Genomic DNA, 24,505 nt, shown 5'->3' with positions numbered 1-24,505 from the left:
CAAAATTCGTAGCAGTGCAGCAGACGGCGTCATGTAAGATGTCTCTAGTCCGAGTGTCGGCTTTCAAACATGTTCAAACAAAATGTGGTGGCAGCTTGCCGATACTGAAGCATCACTACGTACACCATTAAAACAAAAAGCCAATTACCAACACCATGAAGTATTTCTCCCACTAATATTCCCAGCTAGCGACCCACATTTTATTAAACTTTAAAAGATGTTTAGGAATTGCCGGTGTAGAATGAAGAGATTAAATAAAATTGTACATTGCTGTGACCCCCATTTCCATTAAATGTTTCACAATATCGTTAAATCTTTCACCGTCTACCCATTAGTACAAATGTATCCTGTGCATCAGTGACAAATTAGCTGAGCTAATCAGAACAGTAATAGATCAGACGTTGTCCTGGTGGTAGAGTTTGTATCATCCATCAAAATTAACAATTACATTCAAAATAAAGACAGTGCTGTAATATAAAAGAATTGCATTTTATTAGGAAAATTAGCAATGCAAATCATTTTGATCCAGTGGGTTTTTTATCACGCTGAGCAGCAATTCAAGTGTAACAGTTAATCCAGCATTAAAGAGTATTAATGAAAACACATACTAACATTTATAAAAACATTTCAAGTCTGAAATTAAGTGAAGGACAGCAGATAGATTAAAACAGTAACTGCATTTAAGATCGCGTGAAAAATAATATAAAGTATTTGACGCTGAAATACGTACCATTCAAGGAACTAACACTTATATACAGAACAAAACCATCAGGTTAAAACATGAAATGAGGTCTCTACAGTGCAGTTATACAAAAACTTTTTAAAAAAAGAAGAAATGTCAATTAATGATATGCAAACTACACATGCGCATCTAGACAGTGTAAGTCTATTCCACAGCCACACAGTATCAGTCAACATTTAATCCAATGATGGTTGTGCAGGGATGTCCTGATACTGCCTTCCCTTTCTCCAGAACCGTTTGATATGTTCATTTACATACACAAGGTAAAGAATTACAGCATTGAAAATTAGTACTCAATTAAGCTGCCTAAATTCAAACATTGCTATTATTACAACAAAACTCTTACATAAAAAACATTTCTGCCTTATCTTGAGTCGTGCTCATTAAAAGCAGAGCCCAATTAAATCCACTTAATTAAAAATGCATCAGAATATCTGACATGTAACAGAAAATCATCTTCGTGAAGCTTTAGGTCCTCACGTGCTTAATATTCATTTAGGTGCTATAATCAACTCCTAATAACCTTTTAATACATTTAAAATGTCTCTCAATAAGCAGTTATATTGATGCATCTTTTTTGATCTAGAAGACTGACATATTTGCATATTTTTATACAATGTATTCATTTTAAGGTTACTAGTTACTCTTTAGGGCTATTAGATCAGTTTACCAAGACTTCCAAGATTCTTAAAAGGCAAACAAACTTTCATGTTTTTTTCTTTAAGATTTTAATGTAAGATAACCTTTAAAGTATATGGAAGTATCAAATGTATGCCCAACAGTCTTTCCTTCGTTTTTCCAAGCAGGTAAGTCATTTTAAGTAACTTAGCCTTGGAGGCTGTTGCCAAACGTGGCTGCCGTTCAACAACAGAGACACACAGTGTGACTTTCTATTGATGTGACTCTCAACTGAATTGACCTTTCCTTAGATAGGAAATTTTGTTGACCAATCTGTCTGGATGATTTGATTTAATTTGACTTCGTAATGTGACTTAAGATGACATGTGTTATGAACTGGTGCTATATAAATAACATTGAACTAAATTGATGGGAATATATCAAATGGATGTGTGGATGTCTTGTTGGCAACACAGAAAATATTGAGAGAGAACTCCCCAAATAATAAAAAAGGGGAATCGTGGCTTTAAAGGAAGCTGAAGAACAAGAACACATCTCAGTGTCGTGCCCCAATGAGGCGACCGTGGGTGTTGTTTGAAGGCAGGAAGTTTCTCCGGTTAGTAAATGTGTTGTTTTTCTGTGGCTTTTACTCATCTCCTTTGAGTGCAAAACATCTCCTACAGGTCTCTGTTAACTCAATCATTAACCTTTCTCTCTAAATGTTCCTCTTTTTTTCCCATGTTAATCAGCTTCAGTGACTTTTTTTTTTCTTCCCCTCAGTTGATTCCAACAGATTGTACATCAGCTTTTTGACTCCTGTTTCAACCATCACAAGTGTAACATTGGCTTCAAGTCAATCTTAAGAGCTAAACAACATTTCATGCAAAATCTAACTGTAGACTAACCTTGCATGCAAGCTGAATTCTCTCAGTATATTTGTGTTCACTAACGCGAGAATCCATCTTGTTCCGCTCCCACCTCAACGGTTTGAAACTGTCCCAAAACGGGTCAACTAATAACACGTTAACAGTAGTTAACAGTTAGGGATGCAACTAACGATTATTTATAGTCGACTAATTTATCTTTTTTTCCGATTAGTCGATTAATCATGCTTTTTTTGTTGATCTTTATTATCACTTCAGTTCCATGTAAAAATATTTTGACTCACCTGTTCTTGTCTACACACCTTTGAACGTCTCTTTATTGCCTCTTGTTACCACTATCCTTTATTAGCTTTATAAATGATCCTACAGAAATGATTGGTTTTAAATTTAAATGACTTAGTTTATTTTTCAATATATCTATATTTCGATGCATGAATTTTTGCGTTGACAATCTTTCATTATCGACATTGTGGATAAAGTCGACTAATCGTCAACTAAGCTGAACCAACATAAACATGGCAGCGCAGGAGGACGCACGTGTAGCTGCTGCTACCACATCTGTTTTGTAAGAATCCTAAATTGGCATGAGTGTCACTATCCAAATAAGCGTGCCTTGACCAGAGTAATTTATGGTTTCTCATGACGCTTGCTGCTTACGACATTTTCATTTGATACCGTGAATGGCTAAAGCCAACCTTTGGTAGGCAGGTAACTAGGTGTTGCTTCACCCGATCGCATCAGAAGGTTCTCCTAAATGTCCCGCCTTTCCCTAAACAGATTCCATGGCAGAAGCCTCAGATTGATAGTGTGCAGAACGTAGAGTGCTACACATTATCAATCTGACTGGCTAGGTTAACTGTAAATGTCTTACGGAAGACTATCTCCAGTGGTCATTGGGCGAGATGCATGGTACACCCTGGACAGGTCACCACTCCACCACAGGGCAGCTTAGTAATAATGAAGTACTGAAAAATAACCAGCAAATACATGAATGCTGCTAACATTTCTACAGTAAAAGCGAATGAAGGCTGACCGGCTACTTCTAAATCCTAGAGTAGGTTGCTGGTGTGTTAGGTCTCAAAGCCATTGATTTAAGGCAATCTCCTGACTTCCTCCTCTTAACTCGACAAATATCGATAGAAATCTTCCTTTTATGAACATCAAAGCTTAAGAGTTTACCATCACTACTTTTGTTTTCGGTAGCTTGTGTGATATACATCAATGCCTGGGTTTCACATTTCATATGCAATGTCATCACTCTTGGGTAACTTTTGATGCTCAGCGCTCCCTTTCCATCATTTTACATACCTTGACATAAAAATCTGAATATGACCACCAAGAGCTGCAGCATTGAGCAGGAAGGTAAAGGTTGTAAATAATTATGATATATGCCCTTAAAAAAAGATCTGTTCGCCCATCCATATGAGCTACATTAAGTGTTCATAGAAAAGTTCAATAAGTGCCAGTGTTCATCTGCTAATTTAGATTAAGTGGACGCTGAGGGTCCCTTATGATTATTTAACTGTAATTAAATCATTGAACATATTTGCCCTTAAGTTCAACAGAACCACAGAAACAGACCTGTTCTGTAAAATGAAACTATAGTGGTTAATACAGTGTCTAAACTGTGGCCAGTCCACCATTAGACCTCTGTTAGTGCTTGCCTTGTGACTGAATGAAGTGGAGATGTGTTTCAGCAGTGGCAGCTCATGCCCTAAAACTCCAGCTTCTCTGAAAAGGTTGCAATGGCTTCTTTAGGTTGAAAAACATCAGATGAGGTTTGAGCCGCGGGGTTTTCTCAGGAATGACAGCAGCTCTGCTTTCCTCAGTAGGAAATCTGTTCTGGTACACCTCTGGGTAAGACTTCTGGAACTGCAATGGTAAGAAATTATTTGTTATTAGGTAAAATGTGTGCAGCTAAGACTCTTTAGAAATCCTTGAGTCACAAACAAACAGTCTATGCAGAATGTTGTGTAGTTATTAGATTCACTGACAACAATTTAAAGTTTTAGAACAAAACAAATCTGTATCTAGAGAGATTCAGAGCTTCGATAGCGCTTACAGTCCCTTTAACCACTGATGCAAGAAAGTTCCCTTGGTTTTATAAATTGGTGGAAAGAACAAAAACACTACTTTCTGTTGGAAACTAATGCTGAGGTTCAGGATAAATTTGTATTCAAATTTGGAAGAATGTAGTCACAATGGCCTGAGACCACCTTGGAATGTAGATCTAAATGCGTACTTAATCCATCTTAATGTATTCACCCTTGTTTTCAGCACCATCCATTTATTACTCTTATCGCCAGAACAAATGTTAGCACCAGGTGTGAACAGAGCCAGGGACGCTCTGTCATGTTTGTCGACTAGTTCCCTTAATCAAGGTTTCCTGGAACAGCCTTTTGCAGCCCCCTTATTACATCCTCCATCCACCGGCAATTAATATTACTTTCAATTAAACCTGAAAAAAGTCTAAGAATTGTTGGACTACATGCAGAACAAATGAAGGGGTGGAAATCTTACACAACGTTGTGAAGGTCTTGCTATGCAAACTCATGCAAATGATTTATTATAGTTTCCCTTCAGGCTTTATTGCTGTAAGATCATCCAACAACAATGCAAACCACGCACATACATTAATATTGCAGGTAACCACAACTTGCACTGCCGTTTCCCATTATTATTTCAGGCCACTGTCTTGAGCCTACTTTAGAGATACAGCCACTTGAGGCTTTTTGAAAAAACACAGAATTAATCAACCATTGTGTTTTCTCCAGAAGAAATAGTGCCACAAAATATATGTAGTGGTTTCTATCATATACGTACATGCAGAAGTGATACACATTCCTAAACAGAAAGCTTTAGAAAATCCTTCCAGCCCATCATCAGACATTCATTTCCAACAATTTCTCTGTGTGCGTACCTGCTTGAGTCTCTTTCTCTTATCTTTAACTGGGAGTTCTTCGTCTGCGATCAGGCCTTCCAGCAGTTGCTGCAGGGGGATCTGTGTACCAATTACCTTCTGCTCCTCACAGTCCACCTTCTTGATCTGTTTACAAAAAGCCGGGGATGCACTGAAATCTGTATCCGAGCCCGCGTATTTGATCTGATGGGAGAGAGAAAAGAAGTAGACCATGAAATTCCCCAGGTAAAAAAATAAGTTTTGTTTGGACTTGTTAAGCATGTCCAAAACTCTGTGAGCAGACCCAAACCATGGATATAAAAACTCTCCGCAGCCATGGTAAAATGGCAGGTTTTTGTCATGTCAACTCGTGTGGCAAAGATGAATAATTTCACAACCTATTTTACTGGGTTCCTGAAAGCATTCCTTAGCTTATTTGGGCCTTTGCTCTGGGTTGTCGTTGCGCTGACAGATAAATTTGCTCTCCGTCTTTGTAGCAGAAGCTTAAGGTTTTCTGCCAACATTTACAGGGGTTTCAAAATTCTCTCCATCCTGACTAAGACCCCGTTCTAACTGAGGAAAATAGCCCCAAAGCATCACGCTGCCAACACCATGCTTACCTGTGTTTATGCTGTTCTTTTGGTGATGCATTGTCATTTTGCACCACACATACCCTTTAAAATGATAATATTTCATTGATTAATTTCAAACATTTAGCCAGGATTGGAAGTTTTATTCATAAAAAAGCCTTTCGCCTTGCCGCCCTACCCTTCAGGTGTCTTTAAGGCCCAGAGACATGTAGAAAATAGAAGATCGTTCTTGCTAGAAATTGTGTCCCCTATTTTATTGGTTTAGTGGGCCTTTGTCGAAAATAGCACCTTGACCAGTTTTCTTTTTGTCTTTCCATCAGTTTTGAAGGAATATCCAGTTTTTGGCAATGTCACTGCAGCAAGAGGAGATCTTTGTTCACAACGTTACAGCGTTAGACATAAACCAACAGACTTTGTTCCAGATGCCAAAGTAAAGCTGTCATGTTCTTTTTTAGGAGGATGAGGTTTTCATCTGTCAACTCCTTCAAACATGCCAAACTTACAATATAGCTTCTTGTAAGTATAATACTGTTTCTAAAGTCTGAGCTGTAATTCATCTAACATTTGAACAGCAGCACTGGGCTCTTAATAAAACTACTGATTCCAATGAAAGCACTGAAGTTCTGAGTAGTTTTCACATTATGGCAAATAAAGGCAAGTCATAGCGCGCCAGATATTGTGGCTGATAGAAAATTTTGTTTACCCAATTTAAAGACATTATCAAGCTGAGACGATGCTTTAATTGGGCAGATAATTACAACATTAGACAGGCTTCTTCACTTCCTGTTTATAAATCTCTCAAAAACACATCTGTGAGTTGTTTTTGATATTTCATTGCTCTGTGTCCTATGTTTAGTTCTCCTTTAATGTTTTTAGACTAACTTGTTTTAATGTACTGTCATCTCTGCTTTTGCCTTTTATTGCTCAGCAATTTGGTAACAACATAAATTTGACTTTTGAACCTTGTCCTGTATTTGCAAATTTCACAGTCATGCTCAAAATGTAGTCTCCAAATAGTTTGATGAGCTGATTGCCAGACAGTGACTGGTGATGAATGGTGACAGTGAAAGCAGCTGCTTCGGTGTTCTGAACGTCAGCAGGTGTTGATGTTTTTGGAAGCTAGTGGGAAGAGGGGCAGTGTGTCCTGCTGAGCTTCTGTGTGAAGTTGTCTAAACTGGAACTGACGTAAACAACACTGTTGGTACCAATTAAGGATGAAGCGATTACTGGGTTTAATGGTTAGAAAGATTACATTTCTAACGATTAGTAACACTGCTATAACCATATTACTGCTTTTTGTCATTAAAACTGGGTATCATTACTTGCTATTAAAAACTATTAAAACCTTTTTTTTTTATTGCCCATCAAACACAGCATCTCAGATGCTGCACTGCAGACACAAGCAGGAGGCAGTGAAATTAAAGCTGGGTTATTTTACTCACCAAAGAGTACCAAGCCTTATAGTTCAATCAATTTTAGGACTAATCCACACATAGCCGGGTATTTGGGTAAACGGATACATTTTTATGCTGTTATGTCTTTCCTCCACACATAAACGGTGTTTTACATCCCTAAAAACGGATGATTATTTCTGAAAACTTCGACCAAAGTGGAGATTTGTAAAAAATGTGTTTTTGAGCCTACGTGTGCACATGACAAGATGGAGTTTTAGGGTCCGCCAGATCACGGCGCTGACATCACATACGTGCAGCCATTGTTATAGACTTGGCCATACAGTATATCCTCCACCCAAATTACCAGGTGGTAATTTGGTCAATACGTTAGGAGTAAGAGGGACAGCAAGGTTCCTGCAGGTCAGCAACTAGGGCCATGTCATCAGCATACTTAATAAGACAGAGGTCTTTCCTGTTAAGTTGCAACTCATTTGTGCACAGGGAGATTAGGAGAGGTGATAACACACACCTCTGTGGAACTCCGGTGTTCAAGACAAGACTGTCGGAAAGGAATTTCTTAACACAGATACGGTCTTTCTCAAAAACTCCCTAATCCACAAGATGAATTTGCTGCAGACTTTCAGGTCACATAAGCGTCTCAGAAGAAGATGGGGCTGGACCGTATTAAACGCGGAGGACAAAGTCCATATAAAAGGCACATAAACATAAGTTTTAGTTGGGTTATTTAAGTGATAGAATATTTTATCCAAAAGAGTAAGAGTGACATTTTCCACACCTCCACTGGCTCTATATGTGAATTGCATGGAGTCCATGAGCTTTGCTGTTTGCATTGCGAGTTCCCTGCTCACTAGACGCTCCATGCATTTGCTTAACAGACAAGTGAGGGCTATTGGTCTAAAATCATTTAGTGACTTTGCATGAGCTGTTTTAGGTACTGGGATAACGGTTGCCATTTTCCAGGCTTGGGGGACAAAACTGATGTTGAGGAACATCTGGAACAGTTGGATGAATGGGGGTCCTAACTCGATGGCACATTCTTCCAGGACCCTTCCCTCGAGCCCACCAGGCCCAGGGGCTTTGTGAGGTTTGACCTGCTGGAAAATTGGGACTACATCCTGTTCCTTCAATATGACAGGGACAGGTGTCAACCCTGCAGATAGAGAGTCACATTCATCACTGAAGTTGTATTTGTCAAATTTGGAATAAAAAAACATTCAACTCATTTGCCAGTTTGACAAGGTCATCATTCTGAGGGGGGTATGCTTTTTGTTCCCTTCCCACCATTGTCTTCAGCCCCTTCCAAGCATCCCTTGTATTCCACAATTTCTCTTCAACTCTGTCCTTATAGTCCGGTTTCGCCTTCCTGGTCATGCACTTTAGTTCTTGCTCTAGATCTCGGACCTTTTGTCTGTCATCTCCTTGATTATTTTGCTGCTGCAAAAAAAGTAATCATAAGCTAATTTCTGTTGGAACTCAGAATAGTGACCTTATGAATCAGTAAAAAAATCTAAAGATTGCTCTACGGATTCTCCAAAGACCCCCGGACTGCAATGCAGCTGCTGGACCATTTTATTGAGTGTGACTGCTTGCTATGCAATTAGGTTTTGCTCCACTTAATATCTTATGCAGCTAAAACTCCCCTGACAAACAGTGCGACGGTGTTCAGAGGCAAACTTTCTCGGTTCATTAGCTACATAAACTACTTTAAGGGGCTTAAAGTTTGGTTCTACTTTCTGTATCCAAAAACGAAGAAGAAAATGGTGTGAAACCTGCTGATTTAAGGTTTGTTTTAATAACACCTATAAGAATAAAATATTTTTACACATAATGTGTAGATAACTCTCAGCAAAGATCTCAAGAAATACAATTCCTGCCAATCCATTCAGACTGCAGTGTCTAAACCAATTTATCAACGTTAACGGATAAAAATCAACCTTAAACACAGGCCATCAATTCACTGCCTTCTTTGTTTACCAGTGGGGCCACAAAAACATTAAGAATATATTAATGTGAAGAGGAATTTAAAAAAAAAAAACCTTAGAGGAGAACCCTTTCATTTACTGAAGCGAGGAAAGGAACGAGGAAGGGAGGGTAGCCTACCGTTTTACGTTTAAATGCTGCATAAAGCTTTTCATCCCCCTACATTTAAGAGTTCTGTAATTGCAATAATCTTCCCAAATATTAACAAAGATTCCTTTTCACAAGCACTTGGAAAACCTGAACAGGAAGTATGAATGGGTCTTATACTGACAGCATATAATCTAAATGGATAAAAACAACCTTGAATTAGTTGGAGTATTGAAGAAAACACTGGGCACTTTGTCCGTAAAAAAATGTATAAAGTGTGCCGTGACATCATGGTTGAATGTTCCACATTTAAAAACATTAGGATGCATCAGCAGTGTTACCATGAATTTAATCAATTTTAATAAACATGTCTTTCCACCACCGCGATAAAATCACAGACTTTTATTAGATAGTGCTGCCAGTTTGCGGTTCAGTAATGCTGCTGCTGTCGCAGTGCAGGCTCTCTGAAAAGCAGCAACGTGTCAGATAAAAGAGCCCCAACCAGAAACCAAGACCTATGGCCGATGTGGAAATGTGAAAAATAAAAATAGTGCCTTTTGGCTGTTCCTTTCAATTATATAGGTGAGTTGGTGTTGATAAGAAAAATGATGTCATAATCATCTAAACTATCTGTTAAAGTTAGAAAACCCCTCACATTATTGTAAATATGTTATCATATATTATGAAGATACGATACTTTGATACAATGTAAAGTAGTCAGAGTTCAGATTGTATAATTGAGCAAATTTGCTGTCACCTCAGAATACCTCGACACACAGCCATTAATGTCTACACTGTCAGCAACAAAAGTGAGTACACCCCTAAGTGACGATGTCCAAATTGTGCAAAAAATCAGCCATTTTCCTTCCTGGGTGTCGTGTGACACATTAGTGTTACAAGGTCTCAGGTGTGGATGGGGAGCGGGTGGATTAAATAGTAAAGAATATCTTCAGTGTTGTCCCATGACAAAATATAATAAAATATTTAGTGTGAGGGGTGTACTCACTGTACTTTACTGTTAGATTCAGTTAATGGCTTTATTTTTCTTTTAACTGCTCTTGTACTGCAGGGCCATCTTTTTGCTTACTAGCTCCCATGCATACCGTAAATTTATATTACTGTCTGAATCTCATTTAAACAGTAATAAAACTAAAACTGAATGTATAGTGCTCCCAGGTCGTGCCTACGGGTGTGTAAACCGTGTAATGCCATTAACTTGGAGCCCTTAACCAACTTGTAGAACTCAACTAAAATGTATTTCTACAGCTTTTTAAAATACAACAGAGTTGGCCAAGGTGCTGTACATGCTAAATAGCTAAAAATTCTAAATATAACAAATAACAATTTAGGCTCCCTGGGCCCCCTCCCTGGGCTGCCACCTTACCGTGGTGGAGGGGTTTGAGTGTCCCAATGATCCTAGGAGCTATGCTGTCAGGGGCTTTAAGCCCCTAGTAGGGTCACCCAAGGCAGACAGGTCCTAGGTGAGGGACCAGACAAAGTGCAGCCCAAAATGCCCCTTATGATGAATACAATTATTGGACCTCGTGTTCCCTCGACCGGACGCGGGTCACCGGGGCCCCACTCTGGAGCCAGGCCTGGAGGTGGGGCACGTTGGCGAGCGTCTGGTGGCCGGGCTTTTGCCCATGGAGCCCGGCCGGGCTCAGCCCGAAGAGGCGACATGGGTCCCCCTTCCGATGGGCTCACCACCTGTTGGAGGGGCCAAAGGGGTCGGGTGCAATGTGTAACGGGTAGCAGTGGAGGGCGGGGACCTTGGCGTTCCGATCCTCGGCTGCAGAAGCTGGCTCTTGGGACGTGGAATGTCACCTCTCTGGTGGGGAAGGAGCCTGAGCTTGTGCGCGAGGTTGAGAGGTTCCGACTAGAGATAGTCGGACTCACCTCGACGCACCGCTCTGGCTCCGGAACCAGTCTCCTTGAGAGGGGCTGGACATTCTTCCACTCTGGAGTTGCCCATGGTGAGAGGCGCCGAGCTGGGGTTGGCATACTTGTTGCCCCCCATCTCGGTGCCTGCACGTTGGGGTTTTCCCCGGTGAACGAGAGGGTGGCCTCCCTCCGCATTTGTGTGGGGGGACGGGTTCTGACTGTTGTTTGCGCTTATGCGCCAAACAGCAGTTCAGATTACCCACCCTTTTTGGAGTCCTTGGAAGGGGTACTGGAGAGTGCCCCTCCTGGGGACTCCCTCGTTTTGCTGGGGGACTTCAACGCTCACGTGGGCAATGACAGTGGGACCTGGAGGGGCGTGGTTGGGAGGAATGGCCCACCTGATCTGAACTCGAGTGGTGTTTTGTTGTTGGACTTCTGTGCTCGTCATGGATTGTCCATCACAAACACCATGTTCAAGCATAAGGGTGTCCATATGTGCTCTTGGCACCAGGACACCCTAGGTCGCAGTTCAATGATCGACTTTGTTGTCGTTTCATCTGACCTGCGGCCGCATGTCTTGGACACTCGGGTGAAGAGAGGGGCGGAGCTCTCCACCGACCACTACCTGGTGGTGAGTTGGCTCCGATGGCGGGGGAGGAAGCCGGTCCGACCGGGCAGGCCCAAACGCACTGTGAGGGTTTGCTGGGAACGTCTGGCGGAGTCCCCTGTGAGGCGGAGCTTTAACTCCCACCTCCGGGAGAACTTTAAACACGTCCCGAGGGAGGCGGGGGACATTGAGTCTGAATGGACCATGTTCCACGCCTCTATTGCTGAGGCGGCTAGTCGGAGCTGTGGCCGCAAGGTTGTCGGTGCATGTCGTGGCGGCAACCCTCGAACCCGCTGGTGGACACCAGCGGTGAGGGAAGCCGTCAAGCTGAAGAAGGAGTCCTATCGGGCTTTTTTGGCCTGTGGGACTCCGGAAGCAGCTGATGTGTACCGGCAGTCGAAGCGGCAGGCGGCTCGGCTGGTCGCCGAGGCAAAAACTCAGGCGTGGGAAGAGTTCGGAGAGGCCATGGAGAAAGACTTCCGTACGGCTTCGAAGCGATTCTGGTCCACCATCCGGCGTCTCAGGAGGGGGAAGCAGTGCAGTACCAACACTGTTTACAGTGGGGGTGGTGTGCTGCTGACCTCGACTCGGGACGTCGTGAGTCGGTGGGCGGAATACTTCGAAGACCTCCTTAATCCCACCAACACGTCTTCCATTGAGGAAGCAGAGCCTGAGGACTCTGGGTCGGGTTCTCCCATCTCTGGGGCTGAGGTTGCCGAGGTTGTTAAAAAGCTCCTCGGTGGCAAGGCTCCGGGGGTGGATGAGATTCGCCCTGAGTACCTTAAGGCTCTGGATGTTGTGGGGCTGTGTTGGTTAACGCGGCTCTGCAACATTGCGTGGACATCGGGGGCAGTTCCCCTGGATTGGCAGACTGGGGTGGTGGTCCCCCTATTTAAAAAGGGGGACCGGAGGGTGTGTTCCAACTACAGAGGAATCACACTCTTAAGCCTCCCTGGTAAGGTCTATTCAGGGGTTCTGGAAAGGAGGGTCCGTCGGATAGTCGAATCTCGGATTCAGGAAGAGCAGTGTGGTTTTCGTCCTGGCCGTGGAACACTGGATCAGCTCTACACCCTCAGCAGGATTCTTGAGGGGGCATGGGAGTTTGCCCAACCAGTCTACATGTGCTTTGTGGATCTGGAGAAGGCATTCGACCGTGTCCCCCGGGGGATCCTGTGGGGGGTACTCCGGGAGTATGGAGTACCGGACCCTTTAATAAGGGCTGTCAGGTCTCTGTACGACCGGTGTCAGAGTCTGGTCCGCATTGCCGGCAGTAAGTCGGACTCGTTTCCGGTGAGAGTTGGACTCCGCCAAGGCTGCCCTTTGTCACCGATTCTGTTCATAACTTTTATGGACAGAATTTCTAGGCGCAGCCAAGGTGTTGAGGGGATCCGCTTCGGTGGCCTTAGGATTGCGTCTCTGCTATTCGCGGATGACGTGGTCCTATTGGCTTCATCAGGGCATGATCTACAGCTCTCACTGGAGCGGTTCGCAGCCGAGTGCGAAGCGGCCGGGATGAAAATCAGTGCCTCCAAATCCGAGACCATGGTCTTGAACCGGAAAAGGGTAGAGTGCCTTCTCCGGGTTGGGGAGGATGTGCTGCCCCTAGTGGAGGAGTTCAAGTATCTTGGGGTCTTGTTCACGAATGAGGGGAGGATGGAGCGGGAGATCGACAGGCGGATTGGTGCAGCGTCTGCTGTGAAGCGGGCGCTGTACCGATCCGTTGTGGTGAAGAGAGAGCTGAGCCAAAAGGCGAAGCTCTCGATTTACCGGTCGATCTACGTTCCTACCCTCATCTATGGTCACGAGCTTTGGGTCGTGACCGAAAGAACGAGATCCCGGATACAAGCGGCTGAAATGAGTTTTCTCCGTAGTGTGTCTGGGCTCTCCCTTAGAGATAGGGTGAGGAGCTCAGTCATCCGGGGAGGACTCAGAGTAGAGCCGCTGCTCCTCCACGTCGAGAGGAGCCAGTTGAGGTGGCTCGGGCATCTGGTCAGGATGCCTCCTGGACGCCTCCCTGGAGAGGTGTTCCGGGCACGTCCCACCGGGAGGAGGCCCAGGGGAAGACCCAGGACACGCTGGAGGGACTATGTCTCCCGGCTGGCCTGGGAACGCCTTGGGATTCCTCCTGAGGAGCTGGCCCAAGTGGCTGGGGAGAGGGACGTCTGGGCCTCCCTACTGAAGCTGCTACCCCCGCGACCCGACCCCGGATAAGCGGAAGACAACGGACGGACGGACAATTTAGGCAAAAAAATAAAAAATAAAAATAAAAAGCGAGAGAAAAAAACCTGCCTTATAAGATTTAAAACAGAAAGAACCTGCCTTCCTGATATGTAAAGGCCATTTGTGTTTTGGAACGACTAGAAATGGAGGAGTCTCAAACTCAAATCTGCACAAGTAAAATAGGAACGATTGAAAGAAGGATCTTATTCAAGGCTTTGTTGCCAAGTTTGGTAGTTGAAGAGGAAGGCTTACACAAAGGGGGAAACATCAGAAATCAATGTGTACGTAATAACATGCAGAAGATGCTGGTCTGGCTGCGAAAAACCTGATAAGGAAACAATGTGTGGCTTATCTCGACATTTATTTTTAAATAAATTACTAATGAAGGTGTTTCATAACTTTAACAAAAAGTAAATTAACCTGTAAAAAAATGAATTATAAAAATAAATAAAAGCTCAGTCAGCTAACCCGGCACTATGAGTGTGCAGGAACTTTAATGGAAAAAGCAGCAGACCGCAGATAATGGAAGTTTTTTATGCCCAGTTTGCAACTTCACCTTAGACCTTGTTGTATTGTAGCTATTTCAGCAGAACTGACCTGAGCTCTTTTTAAGTGTGACAGATGCTCCTCAACCTGGCAGCGCAGCTTGGTATTCACTTGGAAGATGGCGTTGTGGTGCTCCATCATGAAGGTCACCAGTTTGGTGGCGAGCAACTCGTCCAAGTCCATGTCGTCAGGAGAACCCAGGACGCAGTGAGAGAACATCTGCACCATCTGTGGATGGAGCAGGAAACTAACTTCATTATCAACACAATTACTCTAGCATAGTTAATGTAATGAGAACTGATCAAATGATATAGATTTATTTTGTCTACAAGCAGTGTTTGGAGGGTGCCAATACTCTTACCCTAATTGCAAACTAAGATGCACACAGTACAGGGATAGAAATCCCTAATTAACAGCAAGATTAGATTTCTTATATACAATGCAATTATAAATGTAAGTTCTATCATTGTTAACAGCGCTGCTTTTAAAGACAAATTCACTCTAGTTCTACTTTTAAGAAGCTTCCCAGAGCCTTTGAAGACAGATGGAAGTCAAATCCTCACAATTTTTATCCTCGGATTGAAATCACATTGTTGCATCTCATAGCTCTAGAAACATAATTTATGCTCCAAATGCAAAGAAAATCACTTTAGTAATAATATGCCCATTTCTACTACACAGTTTCCAATAAGTGGGTAGCGCTGTTGCCATGCAGCAAGAAAGTCATTGGTTCAAGTCCTACCCTACTTTCTGCATGGAGTTTGCATGTTCTCTCCGTACTCCGGCTTCCTCCCAGTTAGGTTAATTGGTCTCTCTAAATTCTCCTTAGGTGCGAGTTTATGTGAGAATGGCTGTTTGTCTCTGTGATGCTGTGCGATGGACTGGCGACCTGTCCAGGGTGAACACGGCCTCTCGCCCATTGACAGCTGGAGATAGGCACCAGCACCCCTCGCGACCCCACAAGGGATAGACGTGTTAGAAAATGAATAGAAGTTTCCAATGAGGATAAGCTTTTCTTGGTACAGATATTATGTTTGGGCAAAAAAAAGAAAAGCACTATGAGTTTACCTGGAATATTTAAAAGTTGCTAGCGAGCAATTATCCCAAGTTTTTAAATGACTTTAGCAGCGGCTTCCTTTTTTGCTGAAGTGAAACTTTTGACAAGAGAATTTTGTGATGTGTCACAAGACTTTAGAGAAGAAATCTGGAGTTGTTATGGCAGGAAAGTCTGTCGTGAAAAGGTAAAGTTTAGCCCTTGTTGAATACATTATGGTCGATTTTCATGAATAATGTGTTCCTTCATGAGTAGGGTACGAAATGTGTTCAGGTGGACAGAACTATACAATACTAGGGATGCAGACCCAAAACTGGAAAATGTTTGCTGAACTTCCATTTAACTTCTTGATTTGTGTAGACATGTATACAGTCTCCACAAGTAAACACAAACGTACACCGACTAGCTTTCCTTTCACCCACAAACTTTCTAAATATAGAGGAAATCCTCACATACTAATAGCTCTATCTCTCCTTGAGGAAGTTCATATTTGTTATTTGGATATAGAACCTCACTGACAGACAGGTTTCTGGACTTGTAATTAACCTCAGCTAAGCTGCTAAATCATACCTGAAAAGTAGAATTTGTAAAATGTACAACGGAACATTGGAGACATATTTAATGGTTGCATCATAAGATCATAAGATGGGACCTTTTAATTATGAATAAGAACATAAAAACAAATGTGTCAGGAGGGAACAGTGATACATTTGGGTAAAAAAAAGGCTGAATTGAAAAAAAAAAAAAGTTTAATTTTAGTCAATGCGGTTTTAGAGGAGGGTGTTGTCCAAATTCAGCATCATGCAAATTCTCAGTTATCTGGGTCATCACAACAGCAAACAGGCAACTGCTTAGACTTTCACTTATTTTCTCTGATTCAGCATGTTCCAGTTACACTCAGAGGTTTACATACGCTCATTATGAGTGAACATCTTTGAATTTCGTCTTTTAAAAAGTCTCCCACACAATTTTAATGAGAAAATACCGTACTTTAAATTGTTATAAAGCAAAGTAAAACCTGTATGTTCATTAAGCATCAGTAGACTTTTGTCCGTTCCAACTAAATCTTTCTGTTTTTCCTATTTAACTAGACCTGGAAAGAAATCCCCCCTTTTTCCAGACTTTTCAAAGCCGGTACATCATCCAGTCAGAATAATGCCAGAAGCATGTTGAAGGCAGCAAACAATGGGCTGCTTCTCTGCAACCTGTTTAGCACAACTTCAAAATATTAATATGTTTAGGAGACTGGATGTAAAATATTGGCCCTGTATGAATTGCCATAAATTCTTGTCCTCCCAGTTCTTGTTTTTAAAGTGGATTGAAGATGTATGCAGTATTATGTGTCTATAGTGATTAAAAACAGCTCAACTAAATGATTAAAAAAAACAGAATTATAGTAAAAAAATATTTTGGCTCAATGTACATTTCTGACTGGAACTGCAAAAATATAAACATTATGTTTGATTAAACTAGGTTATTGAAAGGTCCAAATCTTAACTGTTTGCAGGCTAAATACGCAACTTATTGTTGCAAGCTTTTCCAAAATAAAAAACACAAGTTCTGCAACTGTGAGGGCAGAGAATTAGTTTTTAGGAGTCAATGCCCTTATGGGATGACACTGGCTTGTAGGCCGTGTCCTGAGCTCAGTAAAACGGAAAATAAGCACTACTTTATGTAATGAATACAATGCGGGAAGGAGTACCAGCGTGCGAGTAGCAATAGTGTCATTAAGTGGTGGCAGGCGGGGATTGTGGCAGACACGAGCCATGAGGCGCAATAAGAGCTGGAGCCGTCTCCGGTTGGGCGGGGGCAGCAGCAGGCAGCTGACTTGAAGAGCCTCGGTGGCTTTATCCTGCTCCTGTAGCAAGCCTGCAATGATTTAAAGAGAGAAGAGTCCTGCTCTCTGAGGCGGACAAACACTAAATTAACATGATCAAATGTTTATCTCTCACTGTGGCCAAATATTGCAGAGGGCCCACAATGTGAAGTACTCACTGAGGATGTTGACAAAGACCTCATAAAGACGGAAGGTCAGCAATGGCTCTGTTAGTCTCTGATAATAATCTGCTACTGTCCTCAGAACGTCTCTCTCAAAACCTGGGTACAGTGGCTGTTTGGCATCGTTGCCGTCAGGCCCTGATGGAAAAGGTCAAAGGAAGATTTTAATCACAAAGAATATCTAATGATATACATAAGCAGGGAAACGCATGAATTGTTAAATATTAGCAAATAAATACATATCCAGAAACATGCATATCCCAGGGAACTCCAGCAACTGGTACTTGAGGCTTTTATTATGAGACGCAACTCTTATAAATCAAAGCTGTTGTTTTAGGATAACAAAGAAATCTTCACAAATTGCATTTTATTTATTTTAGTTACTGTGTAAATCTTGAATCAGGGTTCGTACACCTAGTCATTCAACTCAGTTATCTAAATTCTTTACTTTAGTTTCTCTGACATTGAAACTTTAATTTGAGTACAAAATAGTTACCTACTTTACTTTTTCATGCTATGTTTCACAAACCATAAAACACTTTGCTGAAGTCGGGCACTGACCGGTAATTTCATTTTATTTTTTTTTTTAAATCCCTTTTTGAGGGCTTAAAGAGTAACTAAGATCAGCTCAATTTCAAAACCCAAAACACCAATATTGCCTGATCTGGACTGGATTATCCTAGACCACATAAAGATTATTCAACACTTTTAATCTGTAGAAATGAAAGTTGCCAATGTGGTAATTTTAATAAAGAGAGATGCCATGAAAATAGAAATCCTTGTGGAAAAAAGAGAGTTTTTACAATGTAGAATTTTTTATAGTCCAGATAATAAAAGAAGGATATCAGGAAACTAAACACTTTTCCATACTTGGTTGAGAGGTTGAAAAATGATCAAAGTTCCTTTCATGTCTCCCTGATTTATCAATACTGCGCAGGAGCGCTGACAAATCCAGTCCTGCACCTAAAAGACGTTGAACCAGTTCTCCTAAGGCAGATCATTTATTTATACTTACAGTTTGCGAGGCATTTCATTGCTGAGATCACCCAATATGGCATGTCCTCTGGAAATGCAAAAAAATATGACAATAAGATAAAACATTTAGGGCTTTGACAAACAAAACATAAAACTGTAATCAGATTAAAAGGGAACTGCCTAGCACCATACCAGCTTTTTTCTCCAGTACAACCACGCCTGTTTTATTAACAATGAAGACATTGTGAACAATGTGCGCGCCATTCACATGAACTGGGTTCAAAATTCCATCCAAAGTCTTCAGGCCCAGAACTCTCTGCAAACTAAAAACAGACTAAAGTTAGCATTAAACAGACTACAACAAACAAGAATGACTGAACCGTTTTCCAAGTCGCGTGACATAAAAACATACTGTGTGATGGTCATTGACTTCCAGATGTGGTCCACCTGCTTAGACGTCACTTCCCTCCTGCGTATGAGCTTGCACTCGTGCACATCTCCAATGGCGACACTGTGCCTTTTATTCCACAAGTCTGACGTCTTGTTAAATTCATACAGCAAAAGAAAAGAAGATTAACGCCAAATGTGACAGTAATTCAGCGAAACAGTCTCAAGAAGATTAACTATTGACACAAGATAGCTCATCTTTGCTTTAATTCACATTTTTAAATGGGAGAGAGAGAGAGAACAAATGAATATGCCCTTTTACAGAAATCTATTAAAATGAAAATAAAAACTTCTCAGCCGTTTTCCCACTCCATATCTGTGGTGACAAAATAAACAGAGACGACCTTCAACATGATACGGTCAGTCAGGACACAGATGAAGCCTTAATGAGAGGAATTCAAGCAGTAAAGCTTGAAATCCTTTTATTTTAGCCTCTGTATCCCTCAAATGCTAACCCTAAACCTTTTTTTTCTGTGTGTACAGGATATTGAACCGATAACAAGTTGATTCACTTTCCTTATAAATCTCCTTGTTCTGTGGCCTTTTCTTTACCAGTTCTGCAGACTTCTGAGGTGCTACATTTTCTTTCTGAGGCAGTTCCTCGTAGTCATCCCAGCGGATTAGTCTGGGCAGGTCGCTGCAGTCCCTCCACGAAGGCCTTGTTGGAAGAGACTTGAGTGGAGACATTGTGGGGAACCTGAAGAGAAAGACGGCAGCACTTCAGCAGAATGAAGGAAGCAAAACAACAGTAACAGCTAAGCCGTACAGACGGAGCAGAGACCTCTTCTGTATGAAATAACAAAAGGCAAAAAAAAGAAACACACACACATACACACCCTCCCCATCACTGCCATTTAAAAGTTTGAATCATGAGAAGAGATCCATAGAACACCAAAAGAAGATTTGCATCAAATTAGATGATCATAGGGCTGATAGCATATCGACACAATAGAAATCATATTGATTGATATCGATAATTATCAACAAATTCAAAACATATATTTTAAGTGCAGCTCTGACCATTTTATGCTGTTGCTTAGTTATCTATTTTTAGATACAAACATGGAATTCAAACCCAACCCTTTATTCAACCAACTTTTTACTAAAACTGTATGTTTTTTTATAAAAAGAAAAAGAACACGTGCTCTCTGAACTCTTTGAAGGGGGCGGAGCGTTTGTGATTGGTTGGGAGGATTAATGCCTGTAATATTAACCTACATGGCTAGAATGTAAAAGGAATGAAAACTTATTCTATTTAACCTTTTTTATTGACCCTTTTTTCTATCATCAATACACGTCTATCGATCAATATATTGCTATTGAATTACTGTCCAGCCCTAGATTATCATCGACAAAAATGATCTATATTAGCTTTACTAATTAAAATGAATTGCTGAAATGATTGAACTTTTTGATGATCTTCTAAGTTATTAGGTTCCACCTGTAAGTGCAACATTGTTGATTAGTTATCCAGTAAAACAAATAAAAATCAACTGTATTGTTACATTTCGAGTCCCCGGTTACCTGTACAGGTGACCGTTGTCGTCAAAGTGCTCTGTCCCGTGGCGTCCTTTGATGTCTTCGATCACATGGGCCTTAAAGAACTTCCTGAGCAGCTGCACAGTCTGGTAGCGGGTTACCTCAGGCCCAAAGTTGTAGTTGCTTCTGAGCAGCTCATGAAGAAAGTCCACAGCCTCTGAACCCGTGAAAGTGCCGTCGTAGTAGCGGAAGCTCGCCCAATGCCTCCGTAGTGGCATGCCTCCACGAAAAAGTTTAATAGTCTCATTCCACTGCATTAGACAGACAGAGAAGGTGTTAAAACCCATATCTATATAGATATATATCTATATATACACAGGGTTCTCCCCAGAGGATGGAATAAGGTGCAGCACCGCTATACTCATCGTTCAGCTCTAAAGATCTAATATTCTGTCATAAGAAATACTTTCATAAAAAGAATGAGATTTCCGTATTTCCAGGAAAGCTTCAAATGCTGGATCTTTTCTCCGTGGAGCACCGAATCATTTAATTAGTTATAAAGCAAGGTTGCTATATTTTCACTCTTTGATCGGTGGATCAAACATTACAATGATGTTGGAAATATTCTGGGAAATACAGATACTTTGAATGCGTACAGCTGTTTTAAACCTCCCTAGCTACTCAAATAAACCCCATTTCAGGACAGGAAGAAGCCGCTATGAATCAAAACATTCCTATATTACATTTTTGAATGACGCAGATATTTCAGTCCCGCAACACTTGACTGAGTTAATTGAAAGGGTGAGAAAAAAAAAAAAAAAAGAACAAAGTCAAGCAGAGCAGACAGAAAGAGCTGGATAAACCAGCCAAGGTCAGTGTAGCCCAAGAAGTTGCAAATGTTTTAAAATTTAATAATAATGATTAAAAAAAACCACTATAGACTGAATCAAAAGAATAGCTGAGAGAAAATCCATAACAGTGGCCTTGAGAGGATTGGGAAAGTTACCAGGATCGTTGGAAAAAAAAGCAATAAAGGTAAAAAATGTAGATCTGTGTGCAAGTCCTATTGCTGTACAGCAGGGAAAACTACTGGTGTTACTGCAGTGGCTTCTTTCTAAAGAGATGCAGGATGGGCTGGGAGATCGTCACGACAGAATCTCTTCATTTACCAAAATGTGTAATGCTTGAAATAAGTGTTCTCTATGAAATAATAACAAAAAAGATAACAAGAAACACAATTTTCCAGCTTGTGTTTCACTTCTCTTGTGTTTTCAGGGGGCATACATTTGGAGGACTGAATGGAATCAGAACATATTTTTATCTTGGTGTACTAACAAGCATAGCATTTAATATAGAGTGGCACAAGATAATTACAATTAACATCAATCCTCATGAAGAGTGAAACTGGTCCATTTCCAGAGTGGATGGATTTACAACATCCACATTTTTCTTTTTAAGCAAGAACTGGTTGCATGTTTTTTAGATTTACTCAGAATTTTAAAGTGAAATCTTGAGTAATTTATTTATTTTTTAAATAATCAATACATGTTCAAAACTATAGGTATACATGGATTTATGGAGTGAATTTTGTTTCATTATTGTTGCAAGCAAAGAACATGTTTTGTAAATGGAAATAAAAAAAAATGCTATCCTGAAATAAACTTTGAAAAACTTCTTAATGAAAAAAAAAAGGTTTTTAGAGTATCTGCTGTTTTCTCAGATTTTATTTTAAAAATTAAATTAATTTGTTTTTACAGAAATTCTTCTTTTCTCCTCCAAACGTCTCTGTTTCAGATGGAGTTTTACTAATTGCAATGTTTTCAAATTGCATTTTACAGATCACATTCTCTTCACTTAAGGGGTGGGCTTTCCTCTGGAGTGAGGAGCGAAGATGCGCTTGTGTTGGTTCTGCATGGACGTTAGCAACAACAATTTTATTGGTCGATGTGCGAGAAATGAAGAGAATGTGACCTGTAAAAACGCGATTTGAAAAGAATGCAATTTGTAACACTCAATCTGAAAAAGAGACATTTGAAAATATAAAATCCGCAAAAATAAATTGAAAAAATAACCTGTGGGGAAAATCAGAGGAAACGGCAAAGTTACACTCAAACCCTTTTTAGCTCAAGAAGTTTTTCAAAGTTTAATTTGCTGGATTGCATTTTTTTTCCTCTCCAAATTTCCATTTACAAAACGTGTTCTTTGCTTGCAACAATGGAACAAAATTCACACCTTAGATATCTATATCACATGAAATCCAATATCAACTTATTGTATAGCTACCATGAATTTATGCCAGTCATATATTTGGCCTGCTGTATTTTGTTCAATTACTGCAGCAGAGATGTGTTATAGCTAGATCAACAGGTTTTGAACACAGAGCACAAAATGAGCCTCTCTTGCTCTCTCTTTGCAAATAAATGAGCTCCAGTTTCTGATAAGAGTGGCCAAATAACCATCTACAAATATATTATTATTCACAGCATATGTATTTGAGCCTGTATGTATAATTTCAAGAGAATCTACATTTTTTTTTCAACCAAGCTCTTTATTGAAATGCTTGTATGTTAAAAAACAACAACAAATGGATATAGAGCCCACGTGACATGTGGCATTAATGCTGATTATGAGTACATGTCAACTGTTTACCAAAAATGATACTGTTTATTATTAGTAGCTACTTAAGTTCAAGAGGATTCAGGTTCAAAGCCTCAGAGTGAATAAATGACTGCTTAGATTTACTATAGTAGTTTAGTTGCTGTAGCAGGATTCAAGGATTCGCTAATAAAGTGCATATTACACAGTACAGACAATCACGGGGAAAAAAGATAAATATCCAATAGGTGTCTTACAATAATGTGTGTGGTAGGCTGTAGCCAGTCATTTTTTAGGTAATGAAGAAATATGCATTTCACCGCATTTCGTGAGAGCTATACGTTGACTAGCTTGAAACTCCTGTATGTAATAAAAAGAATCACAGACTGTTGCTGCTATTCTAACTAGTTCTAAAAATACAAGAGTAATGGGCATTCAGAGCTTTAGGACACAGCACTTTATCGTTACGCTCAGTTTTGTTTACCATTCACGCAGGAACGTAACCATTAACGGTTGACGTAAAGCCAAATACATTTCCCACGTCACGTTCCTCAAACGAGCAAGAGACTCACCAGCTTCGTGGCCCGGTATGGCCCTGCTCCGATAACCTCTCCTTCCATGCGCTTAAAGGCCCCGAAGACTGCCTTCACACGAGCGAAAACATTCAGCTAAAAGCTCTTAAATGTTAAAACTAAAGCGACCGAAAGGACCGACCGACCGAGGGCAACCTAGACGAAGGCGTTGCTTGGTGCCAACTTTGAATCTGCTGCGTCAGAGCAATTCGGCGACGTGATTCGACGGCGAACAGATCACGTGACCTGCTCTGCACAGGCCAAGGGGACAGCGCGTATTGGTTAATAATAACCAGAAATACAGTTAGGAAATTAAAATAAGTTGCTCCATTTAAAGTTTTAACGAATACATTTTCCGAGGTTCTGGAAGTTGAATGTAATGTGCCTTAAGTGGTCAGTATGACTTGGAACAGTTTTACAAAAATTCCCTCCATTTATCATGTAGCCTACTACAGATTAATTATGCTGGTGGAGATTCTAAGTCATCCAGGTCATGATCATTCTGAAAAAAAGGGGGAAAAAAGCCCAGTTGTTTTGTTTTTTAACTTTTTTTTGGAATACCGATTAATTAGTTTAATCAGCATCCTTTGCAATGATTACTGATTGGTTGGGATTTTTAAACAGTAATACTCTGTGAATATCAACAACACATTTAATAGTGCACACTATAAACAAACATTTGTGTGCAAATTCACAAATTATGAAAGTACCTCTTCTCAACTTTGACATTGAATACTATTATATCATTGCGAGCGGCGGATAACATTTGGTCATGGCCACGTTGAGCTTTCTTAAGAAATCATAGTAGGTATTTTCAAGGGATGAAAAATGTGTGAGTAATTGTAGAGGTGACCTGCAAATCTGAAGTGGACCCCTCGAGCAAATAAGCCAAAGCTAAACAGAAGATTGTCCGAGG

General features: G+C 40.8%; 1 protein-coding gene across 1 annotated transcript; it reads right to left on the bottom strand.

Annotated features, from left to right (window-relative positions):
* Positions 1–470: 470 nt before the first annotated feature.
* depdc1b (DEP domain containing 1B) lies at positions 471–23,751 on the bottom strand. The gene is made up of 11 exons (XM_012872870.3): positions 23,590–23,751; positions 20,468–20,733; positions 19,496–19,640; positions 18,909–19,036; positions 18,689–18,819; positions 18,537–18,584; positions 17,519–17,659; positions 17,226–17,392; positions 14,521–14,697; positions 5,165–5,347; positions 471–4,116 (listed from the first exon to the last, which is right to left on the bottom strand). The coding sequence occupies exons 1-11, from the start codon at positions 23,635–23,637 to the stop codon at positions 3,952–3,954; spliced, it is 1,599 nt and encodes a 532-aa protein (XP_012728324.2). The 5' UTR covers positions 23,638–23,751; the 3' UTR covers positions 471–3,951.
* Between the last annotated feature and the right edge of the window lie 754 nt (positions 23,752–24,505).

Source organism: Fundulus heteroclitus, chromosome 3 (assembly GCF_011125445.2).
Source record: "Fundulus heteroclitus isolate FHET01 chromosome 3, MU-UCD_Fhet_4.1, whole genome shotgun sequence".
Classification (NCBI taxonomy): Eukaryota; Metazoa; Chordata; class Actinopteri; order Cyprinodontiformes; family Fundulidae; genus Fundulus; species Fundulus heteroclitus.
This window is presented reverse-complemented; position numbering and strand designations above follow the sequence as displayed.

Excerpts from the sequence above, each read along its gene's own strand:
- depdc1b (XM_012872870.3), bottom strand. The coding sequence starts at position 23,637 with ATGGAAGGAGAGGTTATCGGAGCAGGGCCATACCGGGCCACGAAGCTG. Across the intron at positions 14,698-17,225 it reads CTATTGCTACTCGCACGCTG|ATGGTGCAGATGTTCTCTCA; the intron begins GTACTCCTTCCC and ends CTCCATCCACAG. Across the intron at positions 4,117-5,164 it reads AGAGAAAGAGACTCAAGCAG|TTCCAGAAGTCTTACCCAGA; the intron begins GTACGCACACAG and ends TTACCATTGCAG.